The sequence below is a fragment of the Acinonyx jubatus genome, chromosome F2 (assembly GCF_027475565.1).
Source record: "Acinonyx jubatus isolate Ajub_Pintada_27869175 chromosome F2, VMU_Ajub_asm_v1.0, whole genome shotgun sequence".
In the NCBI taxonomy this organism is placed as follows: domain Eukaryota; kingdom Metazoa; phylum Chordata; class Mammalia; order Carnivora; family Felidae; genus Acinonyx; species Acinonyx jubatus.
In genome coordinates this window covers 49464385-49477668 of record NC_069394.1, presented here as the reverse complement: position 1 = coordinate 49477668, position 13284 = coordinate 49464385, and the positions used below count along the sequence as shown (strand labels likewise).

At 36.6% G+C, this 13284-nt stretch overlaps 1 protein-coding gene across 2 annotated transcripts; it reads right to left on the bottom strand.

Annotated features, from left to right (window-relative positions):
- Nucleotides 1-268: 268 nt before the first annotated feature.
- On the bottom strand, nt 269-13027 carry CA1 (carbonic anhydrase 1). Of its 2 annotated transcripts, XM_053208100.1 has the most exons (8): nt 12955-13027; nt 11142-11201; nt 10442-10639; nt 8977-9095; nt 6424-6519; nt 3790-3852; nt 2299-2454; nt 269-718 (listed from the first exon to the last, which is right to left on the bottom strand). In XM_053208100.1, exons 2-8 carry the CDS (start codon nt 11176-11178, stop codon nt 602-604), a joined length of 786 nt encoding a protein of 261 aa, XP_053064075.1. In that variant the 5' UTR covers nt 11179-11201; nt 12955-13027; the 3' UTR covers nt 269-601. The 2 variants fall into 2 exon arrangements, with proteins under 2 accessions (XP_053064075.1, XP_053064074.1); XM_053208099.1 differs by lacking the exon at nt 12955-13027 and having other exon boundaries at nt 11142-11270.
- Between the last annotated feature and the right edge of the window lie 257 nt (nt 13028-13284).

The window sequence follows — 13284 nt, the reverse complement described above, 5'->3', positions numbered from 1 at the left end:
AAGCAACATCTTCCTGTATAAAAGACACCATTTTAATCACAGAGAACACAAATGTTGGGCTGGTATAACGATATTAAGTACAGTTGTCATCTTAGCTATATATTTGCCTTTAAGAGTAAGAAAATACATTTCTCAATATTTCATCTCAAGCTGCTCTTAGGTTATTACATTTGAAGTAAAATAATATTGCAAATAAGGCACTTAAGATTTTTGGGTGTAAATGGGGTAGAAAATTAATATTAAAAAAACAGAGCACATAACAGATAAGAAAGGGATAAAATTATTTTATTGGTTCAACTAAACTGAATAAAGTGGAAAGAGATACAAGTCACTAAGAAATTATCCAGTATACCTTAATTGTAATTATAAATAATTCCACGAAATAAACTTGAATTTACACACAAGTTTAACAAGCTTATAGATGATTATTTGAGTTAAGCATTAAGAACAAAAATTAAAACTTTTCAGTTCTACAGATTAAATTTGCAGCTATGCTGTCTTGCTAGTATTGAAATAATTTTATTTCTTCAAAATTTGTTTTACTGGTTTGTGTCAGAAGCAGGGCAGTGTTTCTGGAAGGAGAAGTTCCTTCCTGTTCCCGTCAGAATGAAGCTTTCACTATTCTGCCCTTCAGAGGCTGAGGTGGTCGGTTGTTGTGCTGAATGGGGACAGCTTTGTCACCTTCAACATTTGATAGAAGACTTCGGAACTGTGCCAGCTGGGAGGAAGAATAAAATATTTAAGGAATCAAAGGCTATTAAAGTTACACAAAGCACTTTATTTCCAGTATAATCAATGCACTGATATATAAAAAACTAAGTTATTGATTGCAATGACTTCACCAATTGGAAGGGTGGAAGGCAAAAATTCCTTCACATTTCTTTGAACTAGGTATTTGGTTTAAATGATCAAGGATTGACTGGATTAGAATGCCAACTTTCTCAGAGTGTCAACTGGGCTAATTGGGTCAGTGACTTTCTGCTTTTGGCCTCAGTTTCTGTATAGTAAAATTACAATCACATTGACTATATTCACTGTGCTGTGCCTTTTACCCCTGTGACTTATTCACTCCAAATCTGTACCTTCCCCTCCCCTTCACCTGTTATGCCCATCTCCCACCCTTCCCCTCTGACAGCCATCAGTTTGTTTTCAGCTTGTGTGTCCGATTCTGCTAAAAATCTAGCCTATTTAGAGTAAGTGACTTCAGCTATGGCTGAAGGCTTCTTTGTTAAGGCACAATGTGTGATAATTTATGAGTTCTCAGAATAATCACTTTCCCACCCCAAAATATATTCTTACCTTTTTCTTAAAACATCACCTTGCAAAAACAAAACAAACAACAACAACAACAACAAAAAACCCCCACAAAAAACCCTGTCATTTAATGTAGACAGACTTTTAAGAGTTCCACAAAAACATCAACTGGCCTATAAAACTATTGAGGCATGAAAAAAAGGTCACTGACTTCACAATTAAAAGAACATTGCAAAAAAGGAAATAATGATTGCAACTGAAAAAGAAATTGGTGTGTCCTCACCATTTTATCGCTCCAGATTTAATAGAGGCAAAACTTTATACAGATAATGTAGTATGGAGCAGGCCCCTTAAATAGCTGATAGGAAAAATATTGAACACTATCAGCTATTTACAATGGGTTTTTGTGAAGATTAAATGGGTTAATACACATAAAGTTCTTAGAATGTTGCTTGGCATGTAGCACATGTTATCAGTAGGCTACATACTTGCCTGTCCTATAGGTTCTGAGAATTGGCTGACAAAACATGTATAAGGCACCTAATGAAAGTACTTGCTCAATCAGTGGTAGTTATTATTATCATAATTATAAACAATAATTAAAGAGATATTTTTTTGGATAGTTAATAATTAAAACCTTCAAAAAAGAACAAAAAACCTTTGTCAACTCTCAAGGTATGTCTATTGTGAGCCATACTTCCTCAAAGTCTTGGTAGAATTTCCAGTGACAATCTTTTCTTTGTTTCTCAAACTCTTAGGAAGACACTTGTCAAGGTTGGATTTTTTTTTAATAAGGTCAAAAAGATAGTAGGAGTTCAGAATCTCATATTTTTTTTTCTGTATAAAGTAGAAAACAGTATTATAACACACATTTCTGTTTAATTATTCAATAGATCTAAGTCAGAAATGAATCTTTTTCACTGGGAGTGGAAAACAAACTCCTCAAAAATCTATTTGAAATCATAATGTCCACCTTACTATGAATTGAAGTGATATTCCTGCTTTGCACTCCTAAGTCCCACTCTTTCACCTTTTATACTCTACCTGTTCTGGGCTGATACCAATGCTCTCCTTACAGATGATCCAGATTACACTCTCATGAAGAGGAGGATGAGTCAGAGAGCCAAAGTAGGTCCAGTAATCCAGGGATGAAGGAAGGAGAGTAGAGGGGTCAAAATTTGTGAATGGGGCTCGTTTGCCCTGGAAGGAAAAGAAATGTATCATTATACCATGATTTAAAATACTTACAGCATATACATATATGGTATCTATGCTATATAATTTTGGTATATATATTGTCTTGATATTTTAGCTGAAAATTTAATTTTCCTACTATATAGTATACACTGGTGTGTTTGTAGATATAAACAATAAAAGTAATAGAAGACTGAAAAATTGCTACACTGGCATTTTGGCCAAGCAATCTTCTTTCCTCATTTGGCTGAACATAAACAAATGTTAAGAAGTTTTAAAATACTCTATATTCTCTAGAAGATCTTTCACTTCCAGAATAAAACATTTATTGTTTCTTTAAAAAAAATTATTTTGTTTATTTATTTTTGAGAGAGAGGTAGAGAGAGAGAGAGAGAGAGAGGGAGACAGAGTGTGAGCAGGGGTTGGGGAGGGGCCAGAAGCAGGGTCTAGGCTCTGAGCTGTCAGCACAGAGCCTGACATGGGGCTCGAACCCACAAACTGTGAGATCATGACCTGAGCCAAGGTCAGATGCTTAACTGACTGAGCCACCCAGGTGCCCCAAACATTTACTGTTTCTTTAGGAATGATGCCAGAAACTGTTCCAGTGACAAAACTATTTATTGATGTGCAAACTAGTTATGTTTTAGCCTTTTCTATTTATTCCTATTTCTGTTTTGGTTGTTTATTAATGGCTTGTTAATGGTATCTCAAAAAAATACCCCTAACTCCTGCATTTTTGTACTGCTAAAGAAATAGAGACATTTTTCTTCATGAAATGGGAAAAAAAAATCACATTTTAGTTGGATATAGTTTTTAAAGAAAATTTGAATGGCTATGAAACTTCTTCTATAGGCTTCATCCTGCTGAAATAGATAATAATTGTGAAAAAGAAAAAAACAAAACGAATACCTGAGTCAGAGACCTCAGAAGCAAGCAATATCCAAGTAGTACCTTGATTTTCAGAGTGGTAACTTTTGCTTTAGGCTTCTTATTCCCCACTTCAAATATGTAAATGATTTCAGTAGTTCTGTGGATTCTTGTTCTCAGATTTAAATGTTTTCATTTATTTATTTATCTTTTAAAGTTTTTTTTTTTTGAGAGAGAGAGAAGGAGAAAGAGAAAGTGTGTACATGCGCAGGTGTGCTTAAGCAGGGGAAGAGCAGAGAGAGAATCCCACGGAGGCTCTGCGCTCTCAGCATGGAGCCCGATGTGGGGCTTGATCCCCCAGGAATTGTGAGATCATAACCTGAGCTGAAATGAAGAGTCAGTCGCTTAACTGACTGAGGCATCCAGGGGCCCCTCTTGTTCTCTGATTTAAACTAATGTGTTTAGTCTATTTACCTTGGTTTTAACTGCGTTTAGGGCATCAAGTACTTTCTGCAGTCGTGAGTTGGCCTTATCAACCTGGAGATTTAAAAAAAAAATGTGTGTTAGAAAGTATTATTAAGTGAACCTATGTTTGGCTATTTTTTTTTCAATTGGAAACCGTAACTGAAGAAAGGTAAGATATTTTCTCTCTGCTTTAGGAGAGGGAATTTTGTTGGTTGTATGTCCTTGTGGGCCCTTGTGCTCTGTAAGTTGTTCATAATGTGTAACCACCATCAACCTAAAAACAAGAAACCAGCTCAAGAGGTAAAGTGTTTACTTGAGATCAAAGAATTACAATTCAGGGCACACAGATTGAGGTAGAAACCCAAATAACGTTCTAATTACAGGACATAGACTCATTTATGGAAGAGAAGGATGATCATGTCAGTAGTTTGTTTGTTTTTTGTTTTTTTGTTTCTTTACATTTTTTAATTTTTTTATTTAGAGAGAGAGAGAGAGAGAGAGAGAGAGAGAGAGAGTGGAAGGGGCAGAGAGAGAGTCCATGCTGTCAGCACAGAGCCCAGCTGAGGGTTCAAACTCACAAACTTTGAGATCATGACCTGAGCCAAAACCAAGAGTCAGACGCTTAACCAACTGAGCCACCCAGGCGCCCCCATGTAAGTAGTTTTTGAGAAGAGTTCATTGGTGCTGACAAGCAGGGTGAGATTTGTACATTACAGATTTGTCAGGTGAAGTGGTCACTACGTAAAAGTTCACTTTTGTTAGTTCTCTCAAATAGGATATTCTTGTTCTTGTTGATTTCTTGGAATATTGGTGGTTTGGCCCAGTTCTAAGGTTCAAAAAGCAGGATGTGCAAGGCAGCTCTGAAATGGCCACTATATCTCCATTGTAAATGGCTCTGTGTATGTTATTTTTCACACCACAGATGAAGTGGAAAACAAAACCTTGGTTTTAATTTAATATGGACAAGATGTTCAGGGATATACAAGACAAAATCCAGGAATTTAGCAAAACTGTGATACAAAACACAGCCTCTTACTTTTGGCTTGTTTTATTAGTTATAATGAGTACAATGCGTGGCATGTTGTAAGTGCTCAAGAAAGGTTAACTAGAATTGCTATAATCCCAAAAGTTAGCTACCTGTGATGTTTATAATAAGACATATGTTTACAACACAGAGCTCCTAAAATCCTTGGAATTTGCTAAGTGATGACAGTGATAAAGGTGTCTTCTGTTATGTTAATTAGGGGACTTCTAGACTGAATCTGAAGGTGAGAGCTGGTTGCCAGGAGAAACAAACAGGGGATTAGAGGGTTGGACCTTTCAATTCTACCCTCAGACCTCTAGGGACAGGAGAGGGGACAGGGCTAGAGCTTGAATCAATTGGCAATGGCCAATGATTTAATCAATTGTGCCTAAATAATGAAGCTCTTATAAAAACCCAAAAGGACTGGGTTCAGAGAGTTTCCAGATTGGTGAATTAAAGGAGATACAGGTAAATCAGTGTGCCTGGGCAGTGCATGGAAGCTCTTTGCCTTTCCCCATACCTAGCCCTATGCATCTTTTCTATCTGGCTAGTCCTGGGTTATACCCTTGTATAATTAACCAGTAATCTACTAAGTAAAATATTGCTCTGAGTTCTGTGAGCTATGCTAGCAAATTAAGCAAGTCTCTTTGAACCCAAGGAAGAGGTCATGGGAATCTCTGATTTATAACCAGTCAGTCAGAAGCCCAAGTAACAACCATCTGGACTTGAGGACTGACATTTGAAGTGGGGCAGGGGGACTTGTAATCTTGCAAGTCTGAACCCTTAACCTGTGGACCCTGATGCTATCTCTGGGTAGATAGTGTTAGAATTGAATTCCTGGACACCCTGCTGGTGCCCAAGAATTGCTTGTTAGAGGTGTGGGGGGAACCTGTCACATTGGAATTTGGTGAGCAGAACCCAAAAGATCCTAGTATATCCAATTTAATAATAATTTCCCTATAGGACTTTTCAGGGACTCTCCTATAGAGGGTTTCAGCAACATGCCATTTTATTTTATTTTATTTTATTTTATTAACTTTATTTATTTTGAGAGAGTGAGCAAGTGGAGGAGGGGCAGGGGGGAGAGAGAATCCCAAGCAGGCTCTGTGCTGTTAGAGCAGAGCCCAATGGGGGCAGTTGGGGGGGGGGGGGCTGCTGATCTCACAAACTCTGAGATCATGACCTGAGCTGAAATCAATAGTCAGATGCTTAACTGAGCCACCCAGGTGTCCCAACATCTGACATTTTAAATATTAACTGAACTTTCTTTATGGGACAATAATCCTCTTTGTATTTTTTTTTCTGATGATACATTAAATTGATAAATTCCTGAACCTATGAAGTAGAAGTTTAGAGGAAAAGAAGTTTAGAAAAGCTGGAAAATAGAAATTCCACCCTCCTCCAATATCTTCCCATGTTAGCCCTACCTGAAACTTAATTCTCTCAAAAAAGGGAAAAAACCAAGAGAAAACAAAGCAACAAAATATTCGAGAACTGTTTGTTCACCTGTAGCCATTAGTAGAATGGGAAATTTTTAAAAGAAAGACTCAGATATCCTTTTGCCTTATTTTATACTTTTTTGATGTAAGAAATTGTGTTAACTGAGCTCTGTAACTCACCTTCATCAAAACACCAATAATTGCCAAACCATCAGCCTGTGAGGCAGCTTCAGCAAAGCTGGAGTATTTTACAGAATTCCAGTGAACTATGTGAAGCTAAAAATGATAATGTGGTCAATTAGTTATTTATACTTCTGTGAAGACAAAAAGTTATAAATTAACTTGTTAATATATGAAGATGTACTGTTGGCTTAAATAACATTTATGTGAACCTTTATCCAGTGGATAAAAGGCTATATTCTCACTCTTAAGAAGGGTTATGTACATTGAATAGAGTGTGCAATTTGCAATTTCCAGGGAAATAGTGAGTAAAATTTCTTTTCCCCTAGTATTATAATTATTCAATATTATTTATTTTAAAAAATTGCTTTGGTATAAAAAGATCAGGAATTTGAACTGACTAGTTTTAAACACAGTTGAAATAATTTCTGTCATGTGAGATACTTTTTAGTAATTTTATGGGTAGGGGTTCCTGGACAATCTAGGAGTCTTGGCCAAGAACACATTCTCTTGAGCATATGTAGGCTCCTCTCATATCATTATCTCTAGCCTAACCTCTCTGTGGAACTCTAGATCTGAATATCCAATATGTATGTATGTCACCTTGATATCTTCTTGATATTTCCACATTGATGTCTAATAATATCTCAAACTTAACATGGCCAGAGTATAACTCTTGATTTTTTCCTTGCCAAAACTGTTTCATTTTCCCAACTTTGGAAAAGGTACCATCATCTACCTAATTGCTCAATCAAAAAGTACCACAGTTATCATTAATTTCTTGCTTCCCGCCCCCATCAATAGCCCTCTTTCAGCAAGCACATCTCATAGATAATACCTCTTCACTTGGTTCACAGCTTTGCATTAGCTGCTGATTTTGTCTGGAATGTCCTTCCCCATAATCTGTCAATGGCAGCCTTTTGTCTTGAATTAGGGCTGAACACAAATGCCACTACTGAAAAAATTCTTTTATGACCTCCTAACATAAAGTGATCATCTGGTCAATCATCACTTTCAATTAACTAGTTCTCTCCATACCACCTATTTAATTTCTGTCTCTTTCTCTTGCTCTCTGGTTCTTGCTTCTCTCTCCCCTCCTCCTCTCTCCCCTCCTCCTCTCTCCCCTCCAACTCCTGCTCTCCCTCCCTCCCTCCCTCCTTTCCTCAATCACATGTGGAATTTTGTGGCTAAGTGCCTCTCATCTCTAGCCTGGATTATTTTTATTTTTCTTAAATTAGATGAGAGAATCACTGATTTCGATTTCTTAGATACAGCCAGATACCCATCTAAAAAGATAGTATTAATTTAGGCTCTGAGTCCATTTAATTTTAGTCTACTTTTTTTTGAGGGAGAAATGGGAAGAAACATTTAATAGGTTTCTGTAGTATTAAAAGTTATTAGCCAAGCTTTACAATGTAATGTAAAGCCAGTTATATGTGTATATAATTCCCAAAACTTCTATCAAAATAATAAGAGCACATACCCTATAACCTAGTAATCCCTCCTATAAAAAAAATCTGCCCCACTGATGTGTTTTCACTGGGGTATAAGGTATATGTATTTGTTGCAGCATATTTTGGTAAAAGTCAAAAACCAATGGAACAAAAAGCAAACGGCATTGCAATTGTCCATCGGGGCGGGGCGGGGGGAGGCAGTTACATAAATTCTGATATATTTATACAATGAAATACTATACAAACATTAAAAGAATGAGGTAGAATTAACTCTACTGACTTGGAAAAAAATGATTATGATAAATTGGTAAGTAGAAAAAATTGCAAAACTATTTGTATTACAAATTCATTTTGTAAAAGTAAAATAAAAAGTCAACCTGTATATATGGGAGTATATATATATATATATATATATAATATTTTGTATTATATTAATACATATAAAGAACAGAAGTTCTTCTTTTTCAATCTCCCAGATGCTCTGTTGACAGTTTGATGCAAATATTCTTGATTTTTCTATGTATGTACAGACGAAGAGTCTTGAAATGGATCACAGACTTCCGTGTGAGGGCAAGTCAAGAGGGTGGAGGGTGGTGGCCTACAGCAGGAGCCCTCAGGCCCTCACTTAGGCGTATGTTATTCTTTGTATACATTCCTATGGTTAAACTTGCACTCTTAGTAGAGTCTTATTGAAGTGTTCCAGCCTGGCTACACCTATGCCACTGGTGTGTCCAAATTGAACATTTGAATTAGAAGCAAATGGTGTGGTCAGCTTAGAGTCAGAGCTTTAAAGGAGAGCAGTGTCTCCTCTTGATGCTGTTGTCAAGGTAACAGTTTTTAAGGCATTCTGAAAAGAAAGATGCTTCTTGGGCTCAGGAGCTCAACTCCAAGTTCAGCTACCTTTTTCACATGCAAAATTTCCTTCTATTGCCAAACTCAGTACGTGCCTGTTTGATTTTAAAGGGGCTTGGGAGTTCTCCTATAGAGACCAGAATGCTCATTCCTTTGGAGCTATTACAATGGTGTCTTATATAGTAAAGCAGCTGCTTCTGAGAGTAATTCTCAGTGTAATTATGTCTCAGTTACTAAGTTACATTACCTCTCCAGAATATTTGACTCCATCCACTGTGTGTTCAGAACCATAGTCATTTGTGTGGCCCCAGTGAAAATGGAACTGACTGAGCCTATAGCTTTCAGAAAGAGGACCACCTCTCAGCACTAGAAGAAAAAGGGAACTACTATTAGTTTTATGATCATAAGCTCCTGCTTATCTTTGCATTTAATATAATCCAACACGAAAATGGATTAAGTAGAACTAAAAACAAACGCTGGTGCCAAAGGCTTTTTCTTGTTGGATTTTTTCCCACATCCACGATGATGGCATTCATATGTATGGTGCATCCCTGACCATTGCATTGAGTTATATACAATTCTCAGCCCATGAGCTGTAATTTTACCTTTTTCTGCTGCCAAGAAAGTATATTGGAAGGTGGGTGAATTGTAAGGATTTCCTCGAATCTGCTATAATTTGCAAGTTTATTCATTCATTCTTTCAACAAAGACTAAATAGGAAGTATGCATTAAGATCTTTAGTAATTTATTTTGAGTAACAAATTACTCATCACATACTTTTTACTAGTCAAAACACAACAGTGTATCTTGACAGCGTTGTTTGAGAATGCCTGTCCAGGGACCGAAAGAAAGTGCTAGGGGGTCAGTGAGGTCACTTTAAAAATTTTAACATTGAATGACTATGTCGTTTTTAGAGAGTCTACACAATCATATGGCTAATTAAACACACATAACACCAGATCTTATATAATATAACAATGGACATAGCCCCAAGGTGCTTAAAATTTAGGGTCAGAACCTTGCAGGAAAGTGCTAAAACAAGTCTTGCTTTTTGTCAGTAGAGTTGTCTTATGAAATTGCCATTTGATAGTTATTCAAGAAACATTTATGAGAATCTTACCATGTAGCAGGAAATGTGCCAGATTCTGGGGTATGAAGATAATTCAGTGACTACAGTATAGCAGTGGAGGGCGGGGGTGGGGGGGGGGGAGATAGACCAGTGCATTTAAGCACTGAATAAATCTTGCAAGATTTATGTAAGACTTACATTCTTACTGGTACTTCACAACAACAGAGCTATTTTTCTGGCGGTAAAAAATAAATACATTCTTCACTCCGTTTCTCTTTCCTACTGTGCTCCTCCATCCCATTCCAATTAGAGAATATTTGCCTTTTCAGTTTCATGTTCTATATTCTATATTCATTATGATGGTTCATTAAGCCTTCTTGGGAAAAAATACTGTTTATTTAGAGAGTGTGAAGTGAGTGCAAAGATTCTAGAGACCAGAAGAGATGGGCTGGTGTCATGGAAGAGAAGGGCTTTACCACTTGGGAGTTTTCCAGAAGTCCAAGATGCTTCACCAGATCGCAGCCAAGTTATGTGTACTACACACATGCACAAAAGACCGAGGATGGTGTTTGTGTTTCTTAAAGTCCTATTGTTTAATTTGTCCCAGAAGAGAAAACATAACCAGAAGGATCTTTTGGCTCACCTGATCGGTTATCATTGTCCTCAAAGCTTACATGGAAAGAATGTCCCACGTTGATAATTTCTTTGGCTGTGGCTGGATTGTAGGAGACACTGATAGGTTTAAGAGAGGTGTCACGTTTGGTTTCACTGGTTTTAATGTCAATGGGAGATTGGTTATTTCCGTTTGCAATGGGGTACAGCTTGCCCCATTGTTCAGGACCTAGCAAGGTAAACACATGCATACAATCATCACATGTCTGATTCCAAGTTTTAGGAGGATAACTAGTTCTCTGCTTATTAGACTAGGATTAATTCTGGTATCTTAAATGATATTATGTCTAACTTAATGAAAATTCAACATTTAAGAATGCTCCTTTTCTATACTATCCGATGAAATAGTGTATTTGTCAACACCACAATAAATATTTTACAATTAGCACTAGATTTCTAAAATACAGATGAGAGAAAGAGAGATTGAGAAAGAGGAAGAGACAGAGAACACATTTTGTAGACAACCATGTCCCAAAGGAAAACTGTTAAGGGTACATACAAAGTTATTATAATTATTCAAGTCAGGCAATTCAAACTGTTAACCTAGGACTGTACAGCTATTTTATTTATATTTATATTTATTTACTTTTTTTAAAAAATGCACAATATCTCTTTTACTGGAAAAGGCAATGAGCTAGTATTTTGTTTTACATGAACAGAAGAACTCTTACCATTGTGGTCATCATATCCCCAGTCAGAACTTGCCATGATCTTCTACTTGGTTTTCTTTTCTGCAAACAAAGGTAATTCCTGGAATAACTGACTGCAAGTAAGCATGCAGGAAACAATGGAAACCACCTCGTGTGGGTTTTTATAGAAACTTCTCTGCCCTTAATAGGCCACTATGTCATTATCTCTGCCTATCAGGAAATATAGATAAGTAAAAAATAAAAATAAAAAAAGATATTATAAAAAAAGCTCACAAAGATCAGATCAGTTTCAATTGTTTTATTTTCTTATATTGTAAGAGCGAAATATCTAAGTCATAGGTTTTATAAAACCAGCCCCATTTCTCTCATGTTAGTAGAGATACAGCTAAATACTTTCATATATGAGTTGTTGGGTTTCCTAAATTAAAAATGGATTTGTGCACTTGATATTTCCAATTATACCCTTGCTGGATACTTAAGTAATACTACAAATGGTAAGGAGAATAATTCACATGTTTATAGGATGGTTGCAACTAGTATCATGATGTTAATTTAAAATCAGATAACAAAATTACTGATCATTTATAATATATGCTATCTATGAAATACATTTCACAGACACACAGGATTAGAAAACAGTCCTTTGTTTTAAAGCAATATTGTAATTCATAAGTGGAGATAATTTTATTGATATTGAAATTCCATACAGCTCGTATTTATTTTACACATCAAATTCAGTTCTATTGGAATAGAAACTATTCTTTTATATGCTTCTATACAATTTATAAAGCAATTTCACCACTACCATATGCACAAAAATCCTACCGAGTAAGAGTTATCATTTTGTAGCTGAGAGATATTGAGACTTCACCAAAACTAGCAAGAAGTCAAGAAGCCAGGCTTCAGCCACAAGTCCAGTTGCTTTTTTCACTATACCCTATGTGAAACCTATGCGACCTATGAGGTGGGTGATCCCTTAATTCTCCTCTTACATCTACAGTTCTCTTACACCCAATTTAAGCCTGAACCAAGATAAGAATTGCCACCTGTTGAGTGACAAGAAGATATATGGAAGCTTTCAAGCAGGCAAAGAAAACCAATTAGGAGGTATCAGACTCTGGCTGGGTCCATGTAACCAAGGCTCTGAACACACTCAAAGGAAATACAACCAGAAAAATGAGCTTTCACAGTAATGCTTTTTCATGTCATGGTAGTTATTATCTCCTTTCACACTCTCGAATTGTCTGAGGTACCTGGGTTCCTTGAAGGGAGAGGAGGGTCAGGCACAATTCTTAGCTAGTTTGACTAGAGAGACATATTGTTTGTCCCTTTTTGACTAATAATGGCCAACTGCCTCAGATACAGTGGGGACTATGGCTCATGAACAGAGTAGGGAGAGGTTCAAGCTCCCATTCTACGCTCTGGTGGGCAGAAGGAACTATTACGTAAAGGGAACATTTTTTTTTAAGGTACCATTTATTGAGGGCCCAGTATGTCTCAACTGCTGTGTTGGAAACCTTATGTGCGTTAATTCATTTAAACCTCACAGCAACCAAATTAGGCATTAAAACCTGTATTCTGCATAAGAAGAAGGCTTCACAGAGGTGAAGATACCTCCTATGGTTACAGAAGCTTTTAAGTGGCTGCTTACATCCTGTAAGTCTAGAGTTTAAATCTAGATCTAACTCCACAGCTTATACTCCTTCTTAACCTTCTGTTGTCAATAAATGCCCACAGACTTCCACTTGATTCTGTTTTCTGGAGGATTGGATTAGTTGATCTGTTCTGGTCTGGCTCAAGATGACCAATAGTCAGACTTGATTGTTGCACTTACTTCATTCCAGACTTGGTGTCTCAGGTTGGCCAGAAGTTCATGCAGTGATAGAAGGTACTCTTTGCCTTGTACTTGCTTCCCAGTATTTGCTATTTTGCTAAAAATAAGTAAACACAGACCTATTTTAATTAACATATTTGAAAAATATATTTGAAGAAGACGACCTCTTTTCATCATATGGTTATGTGATGATTCATCACATGAGTATTTTAACATTCAATATGGGATGGTAATTCATTTAAAGTTTTTGGCACACAATTACTTCAAGCCCTAACTATTATGACCTTTTATTCCATTACATACCTGGGTGTGTTTGTGTACTCCCACAAG

What these genes read in the sequence shown, in the direction of transcription:
- CA1 (XM_053208100.1), bottom strand. Translation starts at nt 11,178, where the DNA reads ATGGCAAGTTCTGACTGGGGATATGATGACCACAATG. An exon ending in GGGATATGATGACCACAATG is followed by an intron (nt 10,640 to 11,141) that starts GTAAGAGTTCTT and finishes TTACCTTGCTAG; the next exon opens with GTCCTGAACAATGGGGCAAG. An exon ending in GAGTCAAATATTCTGGAGAG is followed by an intron (nt 6,520 to 8,976) that starts GTAATGTAACTT and finishes TATCATTTTTAG; the next exon opens with CTTCACATAGTTCACTGGAA.